This window comes from Kryptolebias marmoratus, linkage group LG17, assembly GCF_001649575.2.
Source record: "Kryptolebias marmoratus isolate JLee-2015 linkage group LG17, ASM164957v2, whole genome shotgun sequence".
NCBI lineage: Eukaryota > Metazoa > Chordata > Actinopteri > Cyprinodontiformes > Rivulidae > Kryptolebias > Kryptolebias marmoratus.
The window spans coordinates 5,570,508-5,587,583 of record NC_051446.1 but is presented as its reverse complement, the minus strand read 5'-3'; the positions used below and the strand labels follow the sequence as shown (position 1 = coordinate 5,587,583).

Here is a 17,076-nt window from a genome sequence, read left to right as displayed (position 1 = left end):
CCTTAGAGATAGGGTGAGAAGCTCGGTCATCCGGGAGGGACTCAGAGTACAGCCGCTGCTCCTCCACGTCGAGAGGAGCCAGTTGAGGTGGCTCGGGCATCTGGTGAGGATGCCTCCTGGAGGCCTCCCTGGTGAGGTGTTCCGGGCACGTCCCACTGGGAGGAGGCCCAGAGGAAGAGCCAGGACACCCTGGAGGGACTATGTTTCTCGGCTGGCCTGGGAACGCCTTGGGATTCCCCCGGAGGAGCTGGCCCAAGTGGCTGGGGAGAGGGAAGTCTGGGTCTCCCTGCTTAGGCTGCTGACCCGACGATGGATGGATGGATGGATGACCTTTTCTATGTGTGTTGAACATCATTAAGCCATGAACCAGAGACTGACCTTCGACCTGAGTGACGAGCTCGTAGCTGTGAATGAAACCTTCTCTACCTGGAAGAGGAAGAAACAAACAAGTAAACATGACTCAGGTACAGGTGAACACAGACAGCTTTTGTGTTTTTACTTCATGTAGTTTAAAATAAAAACAGAATCAGGTGGATTGTTGGTTTGGTTCAGTCTCTAAGTTCAAATTTATGACTGAGTCTTTTTAGAGAATCTTTTACTAAAATCAGAGGTTGGATTGATTTAACTGATGAACAATAAACTAGTTTAGTTCAAACATCTTGATTTTTTGTTTCTTTGTCTTTAAAACAGTGGATGATACCTTTACTCTTCATCCGTGACCACTCCTTCCTCTCCACCCTGAAACACAAACAGATCAGACGGGTCAGTGAACGCATCGTTACGTCTGTAGAAACACAGAGGAGAACAGGCTGGAGAGGATTTACAGCAGCGTCAGTTTAATGACATCCCTGTTAGCACTGGACTAACCTGACATCTGTAGATGTTGTTTATCAGTTGTGAGAAAATCTTTTCTGAGATAAAATAAAAACCTAATGAAGACGCTGTGGACGATGGTTGTAAAGAGGACAGAGAGGAGCCTCACTGATGACTCCAGAACATGCAGTAAATATGTCAGATCAGGTCAATAAACTCCTGGTGTTTATTATATCTCTGCATCTATGTAAAGAATTTCCTCAGTTTTCTTTATGATGACACTAACAGCCTTGAATTAATCTGTAAAACTCAGAAAAACATCTTAAAAGTCAGGGTGATGTACGCTAACATATCTGTATCCTTATCCTGTCTACTGACCTTGTTTGGATTAATTTTTATGTGTGTGTGTGGGTGTGTGTGTGTGTGTGTGTAAAATGTCAGTTTCGGTCACTCAGTGATGCCTGAGTGTTTAATCTGACTCTGAGTCGTCACCCACAACTAAAACTTCACAGTGACAATAAAGAGCTTTATAAATAAAGTCATAGTTGTGACACCTGACATCTCTGTTGGTAATAATCAGATTTTACTGAATCACACTCAGAGACACTCGTCACAGACAGCAGCCTCTGGTTTACAGATGTGAGTCACACCTGAGCAGCTTAGAGACAAAAGGAAGAATCAAATCATCTGTATGGCAACCTGTGTTTGGATGGGATGTATCCCAGCTCCTCCAGCTCCCCCTGCTGGTTCAGCCGTCTGGCCTGCCACCATTCGTCGTCAGCGCTGTCAATCACATGAAGAACCTCCCCAAAGTTAAAGTCCAGGGCCTGAGACAGGACGCCACAGTCCCACTGCTTATCGTAGTCAAACAGGGCTCTGAAAACCACCACAGGACACTGACGTTATTCTGTCAGAAGATGTTTGATCCAGAGGACAAAGATGTGTTCGTGTGACGTAGGAAACCTCAGGTGTGATGGCTCAGGTTACCTGACGTAGAAAGTGCGGTTGACTCTCAGACTGCCTGATGAGCTGTTCATCATCTGCTCCCTCAGGTCGTGGATCTTTGCCTCGAACCGACTGTACTCTGAACAGGAAACAGGAAACAGAAGCGGCATCAGTTGGTTCAGCTGGGTGTAAAACCTAAAACTAGTTGTTCACCTGCAGAAGAGGACCATCAGCCTAACGACCGATCGTTAGGGCCCTGATGATCAAAGTCCTCCTGGCTCTGAACAGCAGACACAGTGTTCCTCTGTTTGTGCCAGGGGACCGGATCTTTGGATGAACCAGTCTTTGCTGAGTGTATCTTGGGTTTTGAAAGCCATTGGGACGTCATGTTTAGAAAATAAATGTCTCAGCTTCTTTGAAACTCCCAGAACAGACAGAATGACCCCTGGTCTGGGTCTGGGTTAAAGGTCCTCTTTTTCACCCAGTCGCTGGCTGGAGTCCTGTTTGAATTTATCTGCTTTCAGGAAGGCCCAGTTAGGATATCCACATGGCTCCAGGGCCCATCTTGTGTGGGATTTCTCCTTGGCTCCTGAGTTAGTGGGAATGCTGTCTGCCCTGTGGTACAAAGTTCTAATGACTCTTAACTTGTGCTCCAGAGGGTGATGGGAGTCCAACTGTAAGTACTGTACAGGTGTCATCAACATACCTGAACCAATGGCTTGGTGGTTTCCCTGAGAAGGAGACCAAGGCTCTCTTTTCTACATCCTCCATGTGCAGGTTTGCAACAACAGGAGAAACTGGACCCCTCAGCACACCCATGTTTCTGTCTATACTATCGCCCCCCATATGTGAAGTAGGTTAACTGTAGGCACAGTTTCAGGAGTTGGTGTCTGATTTTAACCTTAAGCAGACCCTCTCCACAGCTTCAGCAACAGGAACGCAGGTAAAGAGTGATGTGACGTCAAGAGAGTCCATAGTTTCATCGTCTCCATGATTACGTCCTTCACCTTCTCCTCCATGGTATTCTGGATGTGATGTTCTGAGCTGCTGACTAACGGGCCGAGAACAGACAGCAGATATTTAGAAACATTGACAGTTAATCCTTCTAACAATCGGTATCAAAGATACGTCTGATTTGTTCACCAGTCCTCAGAATCGAGTGATTCCATATTTATTTCCCTGTGTTTGATCAATAAAAGTATCATTTACTGACTTCCACAATGTTTTTTCTTCATTTCTTTGAGTGTTCCTGAAAGCCAACAAGTTGCACTTTGGAATGACCTTATTATTGTATCATGTTTTTGATCTGAGTTTGTTTTACAGCATGAAATGTCTGAATGAGTGCTCATCCAAGACTGGTGATTCCATACTTTTTGCCAGGGGTTGTAGTAACAGAGCTGTAACAATTTACATGTGAAAAAGTAAGCTGAATTTGTGACTCATTTATGTGATGTAATGAAGACATTTGACCAACAGGCTGTGGGATTTAAAAGCTTAAACAACAACAACAAAAAAAAATATTCTTAGATTTATTACCAAGAAGATTGATAGTGACGCACATTTTAAAAAATGGTTGACCACAAACAAAATTGCTAAACTGAGTTACTTCATAATGTTTTGAAAATAGTCTGAGAGAGACATTTGTCAAGCATTTAATGTGTAGTCAACCCAGTTGAGTTCTGCTCCATGTCCCTTTTGGTTCTATGATGCTCGCTTTATTTCTGAAAGTTCACGTGTCCGTGGGATGAGGCCGGCTCCATTAGTGATTTGTGAACAGTTAGAGGCAACTTAAAGACGGACGAGACTTTGCAGACATTTTGCAAAACTGTTTTGTGAAAATGCCTTGATGTCTGCAGAGGCTGACCAATACACTATATCTTTTTTAAACCTTCGAAACACATAAAGAACTGACTCTTTAAAAAAAAAAAAAAAAAAAGTAATATAGGCATCAAATGAAATAAATTCAATTCTGAAGTATGATGAAAACTGTAGATGATTCAGTTTTATTGCAACTTTAGTCTTTAATTTTGATGGTCAGTCATACAATACTACCTTGCATGTAAGATTAGTTTAAGTATATAATAACAAAATACAATGTTGTATAGTAAGTATCTTTAAATGGTGAACAAAAGTCTGGTTCCAGACCCAAATTAAATCTTAGCCGAAACTGTGTTTTTAATCTTAATAGAGCATTGTTTTGTTTTTTTAATCTATGCACATTTTTGTGCATTTACAGCAACAATTGAACTTTTACAACATTTCTGATATTTCTAAGAGATATATTAAAAGTGCAACAAGAGAAATCTGCATAGGTGTCACTAAAAAAAAAAACTGAAATGAAAACCATTCTTTGTAAAATGTTACGCCAAAATAAACAAATTATTTAAACAATCATATATACTAAAGTCTGAACTGAGCACAGGAAATAAATGGTCGAAGTACCCAGTTTAGAAGATCAACCAGAATTCTGATTCAGTCACTGACTGTCCAACACATGCTTAAAATTTAAGTTAACATAGATATATTTTTCAATTAGACAGATGTTAAAGAAAGTGTGACTGCATAGAATTAATATTTTGTGATATTATTGAGATAAAGGAGGAAAAACAAAAACTGAAACTAAACTATTGTGATTGGAGGTACAATACAAGTACAATACATGCAAGCCATGTACATGAAAATACGCAATAGAGTGGTCCCATTTTGTGCAGTTGTATGGCTCGCTGGTTGCAACTAGGAAATTAATGAGACTGCAGCTCAAAATTAGTGTATTTTCTCTCAATATTCTTGCAGTTTTGAGTTTCCAACATTTCTCTTGACAGTCACAGCTCAGTAAGATACTGACTTTATATCACTCTACTTTGAAGCTTACAAGCTTGCTATTGACAAAGATGAATCCCCTATGCTCTGACCCCACCTGTGCCATCTTTCAACAAAATACAAGTATAATAGGTACACACATAACACATTTGGCCCTTTCTGCAAGCATTTCCATCTACCCCCTGATAAAGAGGCCTATTCTTGCAGTTGTCATGTGGGGTGGAGTTCTGACTGGCTCACCACAGGGGTTTGTTCCTGGCTGTCTCCATCAATCCTTGTCTTGAGAACTAGTGAGAGGAATAATAATAATAATAAATCCACACATAATTAGCTTGTAGACTTCTTTTTTATCCACCGTCTGGCCACATGTGAGAACAAGTCCACTGTTAAACAGGTGCAGATTGGTAATGGTCAGCTTCTTGTCTTCCAGCATTCTGGAAGAAGATCAAAATGTGGCTCCCCACTTGTGCATGAAGGTCTGGTGTGTCTGCCTGGAGATTTGGCAACGACTAAAAAGACCATGATTCTGTATTCAAGCAAGACCACATTCCATTACAGCTCCCTTTAACCACCATCTATATTCTGGTATGTTTGTGTGCTGTTTTATCATTTACTTTCTAACAAATAAAAGTTTTACCATTTTTATTTTCTCAGAAGCACAAAAAATTGACTATTTCTATCAACTTAAGCCCTATTCGCACGGGATTAGTTTTACCTAGGGACCACATGCTATTTGTAATATTTATGGAGATTATCTGTGTTGTTAATCCCATGGGAATTGGCCATGTCAAGAATTTTTAAAATAAACATTCCCCTCAAATTACCTACTATATTTTACTAAACTCTGAGGTCTTGTGATAATACTAGTCCAATGTGAATAGGTATGTCTGTGATTTGGACAGAAATGGGCTGGATCTGATATATAATTAGCCGGTTTTTGTTTCCTACTTGCATTTTGATTTGCTTTTGGCATTGGAGGCTGCAATGGAGTGATAACCTTTTGTGTCCCGGGCCAGCAAAACCCTATCCACTTTTAACAGTCACCATAAAAAAGAAAAGGCTGACGAGAAGGAGCAAATTCACATGCAAATGGTGGCTCATGTGACATCACATTGCTCTGTGCAGTAAGAATAATTTTCTTCTGTTTGTAGACTACTATACAGAAGGCTAGCTGTGGCCATAGCCTAAACGTTAGTTTTAACATCAACTCAAAGTAAGAGGATGTTACGTTAACATCATATCTGGAAGATGTCTGTAAATTTCAGCAACATCTCATGCTTCGGTTATTCCGTGCGAATGTGCTACATAAAAAGCAGACGTTGGGGAGTAATTTATTTATGAAGTGTGGTCCCTAGGTAAAACTACTCCCGTGCGAATAGGGCTATAATTAAATTCAAAGCAACATTATGCCTTCGTTTTGCAAAGGGAAACACTTTTCATTCCCTATGACATGTAGACCACAACAACTCATATTTTAACTATCTTGACAGTTTTTTGTCTTTGCAGCATCTTCTGTAGACTGAGATTTCCACTCTAACCTTTTGTTACAGGAATTTATACCTTCAAAAATCAGCAGTAAAGCCTCAGGCTGCCATGAAACAAAAATTTGGACACAAATTATACAAAATTAACCCATAAAGGATATCATTACTATTTACAGGGTATGGTATAAGTAGCTCAAAAGTTCACATTAGAACACACTGTGTTCACCCCAAAAAATAAGGCATTTTTGTCTCATATTGTAGGATTCCCTTTTCAGCTGTTAGACCAAGTATAGTTGGTACTAAGAGTTATGATTCGTCACTACTGCAGTGTAGCATGAGTGAAATAAAATACTCCTGTCTTACTTTTGCTTATTTGCTTATATGAGAGAGTAAATGGAGTAAATGTATGTGTGTGTTTCCAGATGGTAGGAGGCAGTGTAATGCATTTGTGTGTGTGTTTGCAGAAAAGTCCATGAATCACATTCACAGATGTTCACAGGCAAGAAGGCAAAGAGCCTTTGTTGACATAAATTCCAGGGAGAATTGATAAGACTTTGGCCTTCAAGGCCACATCGGGAAGCCAAATGTAGATAATAACAGAATTGTTTTGGAACAGGCTAACTTTGTTTTGAGTCTGCCTTGAAGTCTTTGCTGGTACATTCTCGAATCCGAAAAGCCGAATTTCAGGTCCAATCTGTTGTTCCGAAACAAGCAGCTTCTCCAAGATTTTAACCTTTTCCATATTCTGAGTACAGAAATTGCATTTAGTCTAGAGGCCATTGTCTTTGATGATGGAATATCAGCCAGTTTGGAGTAGTTTGCAATTTCGCTCCTGTTTGCAGTCTGAGTGCTGGTCGATCCGTGAACCCATCAACGAACTTGACGATAATCCAGGTAACTGCCTGGTCCAAATAGCAGAAATCCTGTTATCAAAAACCCAAATATGTTAGGAAGCTCCACGTCGGTAGGTACAGTCTTCCACTCCTGCCAGGAATCCACTGTATATCCAGCGAGACATATCCCAAGACTGAACTCTCCTTCATCCAGTCGAGAAAATTTGATCAATTGCGTTGAGAGACCAGCTGATCAGATCCATATTCCTTAAATTTTTGGAAAATATGTAAAAAGAGGCTCCGAAAAAGAAAGCAGGGCAGAGGGGGGCTGGCACAAAGAGACAGAGAGAAGAATACGTCCGCCTTCCACCAGGGCAAAAAAAAATTACCTCCTCACCAAATCATCAAGTTCTCCAGGAGCATGGCAACAAGTCATCCATTTAAACCAGGTGTTTTAAAGCAAGAACACATCTAAAACATGCAGGAGAGCGGCCCTTGAGGAATGGAGTTTGACACCCCTGTTTTAAAGGAACTAACTCAACTGGCTCAACACAGCAGACTCACCTCTTCAGGACAAGACCCAGCTGTTCAGCTACACCTCAAGGATAAGGGACACTCTTTTGAGGACCAAAATCTTCATATTTTGGACCAAGAAGACAGATGGTTTGAGAGGGGGGTGAAAGAAGCCATCTATGTCAAAAGACAGAAACCAACATTGAACCGAGGAAGAGGTCTCAGATTTCAGTGTTCGAAAACCCATAATGGAGCTTTAGGCCTGATACCCTGTCAGCTTCACTCCAATCAGGACCGACATTCATGTGACCAGAGTGGTCCAGGCTAACAAGGACCCTAACAAGCCTCTATTGTTAGGACAGTGAGGTCAATCTGCATGTGAATCCAGCTTACATCACATCTCAGCTTTTAAAGCTCAAACTCCACACCCTCTATCTTTTGAATTGAGAAAGCTCCTCGGATGAGAAGTGAAATGTCTTCAACTACAGAATGCAAGTCCAGTTGTTTTTGTTTTGAACCCTTTTTTAGATTTACCATGTCCTGGATGACTGAGAATCTATACCAGCATAACTAACTCACAGCTCAGTTCACAGAGATTCAAACTAAATTTGACCGTCTTCATAGTTCACAGAGACAAATTTCTTGACTAAATGTACACTCTCAAAATGAACTTGTTCATGATCATTTCTTTTTCAGAAGATGAATAATGTTAAAAAGATAAACTGTGGTAAATAACTAAAATATGGTGGCCAACTGTCAGCCACCATACAAAAATGATTAAAAAGCAGACAAACAAACAAAATCCCACCATCAGAGATCCCACTGCACAGGTCATTTCATATTATACAGCCTTACCAGCCAAAGTCAATATGAGGTTTTTTTTTTTCTCTTAATTTTAGAAAAAAATTGCCTCTCTAATCCAGCCTGTATAAATAGGTGAAGATGCAGATTTGCAATTTAGCAGAATTAGCCTCCTGGCCAGCAGTTTTTTTGAAAACTACAAAGACCTTTTTAGCAGCAGAGAGAGTAAGTGGAGTGGGCCACACCGAAAATAAGGCAGTTTTTAGGCACTGGGAGTGATATTAGATAATGTAAGAAAAAATTAGAACCAGAATCTTTTTATAGATGGAGACGTGAAGAATTTGCTGTGGCCTGTTTGCATCATTCACACAACAAGGACACCGTGTCAAGTATTTTATTTCACAATTGCCGTAGTTATTTAGGCAGCAGTTTTCTTGTCTTATCCCACTGTTTATAAAATTAGATCTTACCACAATAGAGTCATATTTACAGTCTGAAATTGATGAGAGCAGCCTGCTATCAACTAAAGAAAAAAAATCAATGTTACTGTAGGTATGGTGAATTTTGGAGAAAAATAAAAGAGTATTGCCTCTTATCTGGATTTTAAAAAGTGCTAGGGGTCAGGCCTTTCATAAAGGCTTCATTACTTTGGCTAACTAATTGCCAGCAGAAGTGAAACAGGAGGGGTCAGGAAATGTTTCATCCAGCAGTTAAAATCCCCTTCCATAATCAAATCATAGATAGTAAAATTTGACAGCATTGAAAAAAAAATCTTCCTATCTAAAAAAACAAAAAAACAAAAACATCATCCCAATTTACAATCACAAGTTCCACTTTTATGTCAGAAATGTGCTACAGGATAATTATAAACTTGCAACCAGAATCAGAAATTGTTTAAATATGAATAAAGGGAATATCTCTATGTATATGAATGGCAACACCTCTCGACTCTGTCCAACCCAGCTCCTTTTCAGTATGGTTTTGTCTATATCCCTTTAATGAGTTTCTTGACAGTAAATTATTTACTACCTGTCCCCACATTAAATCAAAACCAAATTCTGGTGTTATCTGTACTTTGAACATACTACAAAACAACCTGAGAATGTGTAAATAAGCCCCCTTATATGAAATGATAAAAATAATCGATGAAGAAAAAATGTCACTAACCAATGAATGCTGAATTATGATACATTCATTACTCGACAATGTCTTTTAAAGCAAAAAAAAAATAAGTTAAAAATTAATATAATTATTTAAAAAGAAAATAAAACCATAAATCTGTCAGGATTTGAGGTTTTTTATTAATTTTTGGGGAAATCTTTTGTATTATGTTGTGACAACCCACTCATTTTTAGCGCTGTGTTGCACTGTCTTCTGTCTCCCTCGGCCCATCCCATCCCGCCCCCAAACATGGTTGTGTACTCACCTGATTGGTCCGTTGTCCAAGCTCAATTCCTGTTTTCCATTTGAAAAAATGTCAGTTTCCTCCGACGCTTGAAGCGACAACCGGTAAAAAACCCCGGCGTTGCATTCTAGATTGGAGCTTTTTAGAACACAAAGCTGAGGCTGTGCAGTCCCTCATCTGTTCTTAGAGCGTTACTCCAGGTGTGAATTTCAATCACCTGTTGGATCGCGACAAAAAAAAAACACAACAAAAAAAGAGACGTCTGCTCCTGTGCACTCACCTCTGTATTTCCAGAGATTCGATTGCTTTCGTAAGTTTCAAAAGTAAAACATTCACTATTACTAAAAAAACAAACTAATTACGCTCTATAGTAATATTAAATACAACGTTCATCCATCACAGAAACGGGGAAAACTACTAAGGGTTCCTGATTCTGCTGTCTGAACTTTCACAAGACCGGTAAGTTTTCAGATTTTTCTTTCTTTGTAAAATGAAGATGTTATTATTCTATAGCTCTTGCTGTGGAGCAAGTTTTGTACGGGAGCCTGGTTCTCCTTATGAAGAACAAGAAAAGCCTTTTTTTTTTTTAGGGGACTTGGTTGTTCATTTTTCTTTATGAACATTTGAAAATACAAAGCAGGAGAAGAAAATTATTGTGGATGATGTTTGCTTGATTTTACAGAAGAAACTACAGAAGATTTTTTTTGTTGTCATTCAACCGTGTGAGGTTCAACACCTTTGTGTGTCTGGTCCTTATGTGACTGGTAAACCATACAAAAGTAATCAAATCTTAACTTGTCAGGAGGGATACCTGACTGGTAAGGTGTCTGTGTTACATCTGTGCTGTGTTGCGATGGGGCCTGACTTCCAAGTGGAGACACTGTCTTCAGGTACAATCTCTTCTTGGGAAGTGGATTGTGTTCTCCTAAGCTCACGTTGTCAAAGCAACTGCACGAAGACGTATATGGAAAGTTATCTGTTGCATGGCTCAAGACCACAGCTTATCACCATAAAGGGAATTGAGTGTACTTGAATCCATGCTGTTAAAGTCCATCCCAGTGGGATGTGTGTGTGTGTGTGTGTGTGTGTGTGTGTGTGTGTGTGTTATTCTACAGCTGGGTGTGGTAAATGTTTATAAAAAGAAGCAGCCCCAGAGGAACGGGGGATTTCCCTGATTGGGCCAGAAGTCTCGATTTGGCACAGACTCCATTATTTTGAATAAACTCTCACTGTTCAAGAATAACTTATGTCTGTAAAGTAATTTCTCTTGATCATTAACATCGTGGCTGCAATTATGAAGACCCAGAAGAATGTCCACCTTTTTGAAGACACTTCACTGGCACCGCAGTTGTTTTTTTCTTTTAAGAAAATTACTTTTGTAAATCTGTCATAAGTTTATTGTTTTCATTCATGGTTCCGTAGTTCTGTTTTATGTCTCGTGTTTTGTCTATTCCCTGTTATCTAGTGTAGTTTTGCTCCCTCTGCCCTCTGTGTTCCTTGTGCCATTATTCACGCTCTCTCAGTCAGTAGTTTTCCTTGTCAGCCAGGCTCACCCATCTGCACCTGTTCCTAGTTAATAATCAGTCACCTGTGTCCACTTCCTCATCAGCCTCAGTCCTTATAATCTGTTCCTCAGCTTCACTTACTCACTGGTTCATTGTTGAAGAAATGCACTGTCTGTTTTTTCCTAGTGGTTCCTCGTGATTCCCTGAAGTTTATGTTTGTAAGTGTTTGGGTATTACCTTTTGCTGCAATGACAGACTTTTGTTTTCTCATTAATAAATTAGTTTATTTTTGAGTTCTTTGTGTCTGTCTGCATTCTGGGTCCAAATCCTCCACCGCCTCTCCTAAACCTGACAAAATCTGAACCTCTGTTTTAAGTAAAACACTGATAACATAATTAGATAAGGTCTTGTACCTGAGACAAACCCAGCACACAGCTGATGTTCCATCTTTGAAGTCTAGTTCTCAGCTGCAGCCACATCAACCAATACATGGAGCTCAAACATGCCCCCAAAGTTAGGCCATCTCCGGATCCAAATTCTTCTTATGTTTCTTGTTGACAAACTCCAAAGTTAGGTCTGCATTTGCAAACTTATGCATTTGTTCAGTTGACATGGTGGTGTGTAGGGTAACCTTGTACTGAAGGCCAAATTTAGCATTAGTACAGATCTGGAGCTCCTTCTTCCCTGGGATGAAAGCCGTCCTTTATCTGGCCAAAGTTGGTGTGAAGTTCAAGAAAATGTGTACCCTTTTTTCCATTGTGTAGTAGAGGTGAAGCCTTTCCAACACGGTGTAGAATAGTATTCCTGGTTTGAAGCTATGTAATCCTGATGATCAACGGTCATGGCAGTTTGCCATCCACAGTTTTTGGGGGTTTTTTTGGTTGGTTTTTTTTTTCCTTATTTTTTGTCCTGTTCTGGCATATCAGGCATACCATATAGAAGAGATGGCTGCCTACATGTGCCAGAACAGATTTGCATTACAATAAGGATATCTCTATATGAGAATCCTAATTGCATGATTTACTTTATTGAATCAAGACTGAATCTAGCATTAGAGTAGGCAGGCCACATTGTTGCAATAGCAGCCTGTTTGGATGACCTTCAATTATCAGGACTTTTTTGTGAATCGGTGTATGTGTGTGTGTGTGTGTGTGTTACACATACCCCCACCCCCACACACACCGATTCACAATACACAAAAATCTTACAATTTCACATAAAAAATAGCCATATTTTCAACTTTAATCTTTTTTTTTACTAAATAACAGTCAGCCAGCGAGGACAATTATAAAACTGCCAGCAGAACTAGCAATTGTTTTAATTCGAACAAAGGGAATATCTCTATGTGTAAGAATAGCAACACCTTTTGACTTGCTCCTTCTCTCTTTGCGTAAATATCCAAATATAATGCATACTACCTACCCCCACATTAAAACATTAGACCAATATTTTTCCACCCCAGCTTCTTTTCAGTTTTGTGTTGTCTACATCCCTTGACTTGGTAACCTACAATTAAAATATTTGTGCAGCAAAATAGTGTAGATAATGCAAATCTTTGTTGAGTTTGATTGGATTGTTTAGGCTCTTACAATTTAAACTAGCAAGTTTATCATTCCTCACCCAAACTAGGTGGGGACTTCTTCAGTTGTGCCATAAATAGACAAACATTTTAATAAATTATACAAAGGAGAGAGAGAGAGAAAATAATTCATTTATTTTTCAATAAATAATCAACATAGTATCACAAACTATGTAACAAAAAAAACATAAACATAAACATACAACAAAACCACCATACACCACAAAATAAATTACATCAACACCCGTCCAAAAAAAAGGTCCCCATCTACCACATTACAAATTACTTCCCCATAATTCCAGATGCGACAAGAAGTATCTAAATCTGAAACTGATCTGTAAAAATTAAATTCAAGCAGTAACCTAGACTTCACCAGGTTAACAAATACAGAAACCACGTCAATACTCAACTTTTCCTCCACCTTCCTCTTTCTGCTTATGTACACAGCCATTTTAGCCTATCCTAACAAAAAGTTTATCAATTGACATTTACTCTTTCTTTGGCATGTGAATTTAAAACCACAAATAAATCCATGTTTCATGAAAACTTCCCCATATCTGTTGAAAATAGTTCTCAAAAGCACAAAAAGAGCTGACAGATGAACACAGTCAGAAAAACAATGAAACACTGTTTCTCTCTGTTCACAAAATGGACATTTTTCTTCTACAGCAGGATTAATAACAGAAACAAATGAGTTTACAGCCATAATACCATGAAGGATTCTCCATTGTAAATCTGCATGTTTTTTCATTAGAGGAGGTTTATACAATGATTTCCATTCAGGCTTTACTTCAGGTTTTAACGAGAGGTGAGTTCGCCATACTGTGTCACTGCATCCATTCAGTTTGTTTTGATTGAGAGTTTTTACAATCAGTCTATAAATAATTTTTCCAGAAGCTCCTTCTAGGGAGATTCCTTCACTGTCCACCGAACCCAATAAAGGACCAGAGCAGTTCTTAAAACCAGGAAACAGTTTGATGTATGGAAAAGGGTCTAGGTGATTTGGCAACACAGTACCTTCATAATAATCAGTCAAAAGCGAACATTCATGTTCACTTAACTTGCGTTTCCAGTAGCTCAAAAGCTGACCAACAACTCGAACAGATTTTATTCCCAAACAAACAGCAAGATCAACAGGATCGTCCAGCCGAGGTCCAGTCATGTCTACCACCCTACCAAGGCAAAAAACATTTGCAATGTGGAGCAGTCTGGACCAGGTTGTTGTTCCCCAAACAGGACAATCCAACAAACTCCCAAACAGAACTGGTTCCTGGAGCAGCCATTGCAGAGATTCTACTTGCTGCTGCCTTTCCTTTCTCAGCAAAGTCCACACAGAGAAAACGCTCTTATAAAACCGTGGAAGAAGAGAAGAGTTCAGTTTGCTGGAGTCCATCAGAAAGAGAGGCAAATCCAGACCCATGTCACCAAATCTCAGAAGAATGCAGCACGATATTCTCCTCCACACCAGATCTGTGGGTCCCGTGAACAGTCTCTGAATAAACTGAAAACGAAAAGCAGCACCTTTGCTGGCCAGATGGACCAGGCCTTGTCCCCCTTCTTTTCTTGGCAAAAATAGAATACTTTGAGGAATCCAATGAAGTTTATCCCCCCCCCAAAAAAAAATCCACCAGAACTCTTTGAACATTTGATAAAAGAGAAACTGGAGGATCAACACACATCAACCGGTGCCACATGGCGGAAGAAACTAAATTATTAATGACAAGAACTCTATATAACTCTAACCTCTATATGACATTTTAGGTAAAATCCACTTCCATTTCAAAAGTCGACCTTTAACAATATCCAATACATTTTCCCATTTTTTTTTTGCACAAAGGTTTCATTACCCAAAAAGACGCCTAAATACTTGAACCCACCTTTTCTCCACACTAGGCCTCCAGGCAGGCTGAGTTGATCCCCCAATCGACTTCCAACAGTTACAGCCTCACTCTTTCTCCACTTAATTTTCGCAGAACAGATACAGCCAAAAAGAAAAACATTGTTGACTAACATATCAATATCTTCCTGTGTGTTTACAAAAACTATTAAATCATCAGCATAAGCTGACAACTTTAAAGAGACATTACACCCAGGAATAGAAACACCACTCAGATCTTTCCTCAGCTTATGAAGCAATGGTTCAATTGCCAAGGAATAAAGCATCCCTTACAAAGAACAGCCTTGCCTCACTCCTCTTAAAACACTGAATGGAGCACTTAAGCCTCCATTTTTTTAAGTACACTTGCAATGTCACGATACAAAACTTGGATCATAGCTATGAAACCAGGGCTGAAACCAAAAGCAGTCAAAGTTTGCAACAAATATTGGTGTTCAACCCGGTCAAAAGCTTTTTCTTGATCTATAGAATACCAATATCTGTGCCCAATGAGCTGGAGATTTCCAAAACATCTCTGATTAAAGTGATATTATCACTTATTAACCTGCCAGACATACAATACGTCTGGTCTCCGTGAATGACTAAAGACATCACTTCTCTAAGTCTGGTAGCCAGGACTTTGGAAAACATCTTGTAATCTGTACAGAGCAAAGAAACTGGTCACCAATTCCTTAGATCCTGTAGATCTCCTTTCTTCGGAAGCAGAGTAACTACTGCCCGTCTGCAGCTCAGAGGCAGCCAACCTCTCTGTGATCACCTCCAACAAGTCCTCACCAATCACAGACCAGGAGGACTTGTAGAAATCAACAGGAAGACCGTCCATGCCAGGGGATCTACCACTTTTTAGGCTCATCAAGGCAGTATGCAGTTCATACAGCGTGAGCTGAGCTCCAGTTTTCGATTGGCTTCAGCATCCACCTGAGGAAGTCCTTTGTAGAAACCATCGCTCACATCCGGATTCTCCAAATATTCACTCTTAAACAGATCTTTGAAGAAACTGACAGCAAACTTCCTGATCTCAGAAGAACCTAAGATAGTAGAACCACAGTCAGACTTTAGGGAGTGAACAATCTTCCTTTGTCCATTCTTTCTTTTTAGTCCAAAGAAAAAGTGAGACGGGGCATCCATCTTTGTTACACTTAGGAAGCGGGATCTGACCAAGGCTCCTTTGGCTGCTGTACCCAACAGGTTGGCCAGAACAGCCTTTTTAGCTTTGAAGGAATTTAAAAACCCTTGGTTTCCTGTAGACGCTGCCAAACCCTGCAGTTCTACTATCTGAGTCTCCAAGCTTCTCATAGATCTGGTTATGTCTCTAGTGACATTGCGAGGGAACTGTTGGCACAACCGCTTGATTTGACATTTACCATAATCCCACCACTGTTGGACACAAGAAAAATCTGATTTACCTTGTTTATGACTTATCCAGAAATATTCAAAAACTTTTCTAAAAGCTCTATCATTTAAAATATCTGTATTAAAATGCCAGTAAACACTCCATATACGAACATTTTTTAATAAACACAGAGCAACAAACCAGACAGTGATCAGAAAAACTCACAGAAATTATTTGACAATTCATAAAAATATTAAAATGATGTTTAAGTGCATATATACGATCCAATCTTGCCAAGGATAAAAAATTATCTTTAGAATGACTCCATGTAAACGGTCTCGAATTTCTATTAAAAGCTCTCCACACATCTGAAAGGTCAGTATGTATATATATGACATATACAAGACACTTCACCTGCCTTGCCTGCAGGTGGTGGTCAGAGGGTTTGGTGGCCCTGGTGTAATGGCAGCTGTTGCTACAATGTAGCACAAGGTACCAGGTACATGGTACCACCATCAGTGTGTGAATGTGTGTATGAATGGGTAAATGACAGAATGTAGTGTAAAGTGCTTTGGGGTCCTTGGACTAGATAAAGCGCTATACAAGTGCAAGCTATTTACCAAATATATACAGGTTCTTCTCAAAAAAAATTAACATATTGTGATAAAGTTCATTATTTTCCATAATGTAATGATAAAAATTAAACTGTCATATATTTTAGATTCATTGCACACCAACTGAAATATTTCAGGTCTTTTATTGTTTTAATACTGATGATTTTGGCATACAGCTCATGAAAACCCAAAATTTCTATCTCAAAAAATTAGCATATCATGAAAAGGTTCTCTGAACGAGCAATTAACCTAATCATCCGAATCAACGAAGTAACTCTAAACACCTGCAAAAGATTCCTGAGGCTTTTAAAAACTCCCAGCCTGGTTCATTACTCAAAACCGCAATCATGGGTAAGACTGCCGACCTGACTGCTGTCCAGAAGGCCATCATTGACCCCCTCGAGCAAGAGGGTAAGACACAGAAAGAAATTTTTGAATGAATAGGCTGTTCCCAGAGTGCTGTATCAAGGCACCTCAGTGGGAAGTCTGTGGGAAGGAAAAAGTGTGGCAGAAAACACTGCACAACGAGAAGAG

At 39.5% G+C, this 17,076-nt stretch overlaps 1 protein-coding gene across 1 annotated transcript in view; it reads right to left on the bottom strand.

Annotated features, from left to right (window-relative positions):
- Nucleotides 1-3,024, bottom strand: part of LOC119617888 — a 15,741-nt gene extending 12,717 nt beyond the window's left edge. Inside the window, exons 1-4 of the mRNA XM_037980925.1 lie at nt 1,801-3,024; nt 1,513-1,689; nt 701-738; nt 157-426 (exon numbers count right to left, since the gene is read on the bottom strand). Coding sequence (XP_037836853.1) covers nt 157-426; nt 701-738; nt 1,513-1,689; nt 1,801-1,928 — 613 coding nt within the window. The 5' untranslated portion in view covers nt 1,929-3,024. The remainder of the gene's footprint in view (nt 1-156; nt 427-700; nt 739-1,512; nt 1,690-1,800) is intronic.
- Nucleotides 3,025-17,076: the final 14,052 nt, after the last annotated feature.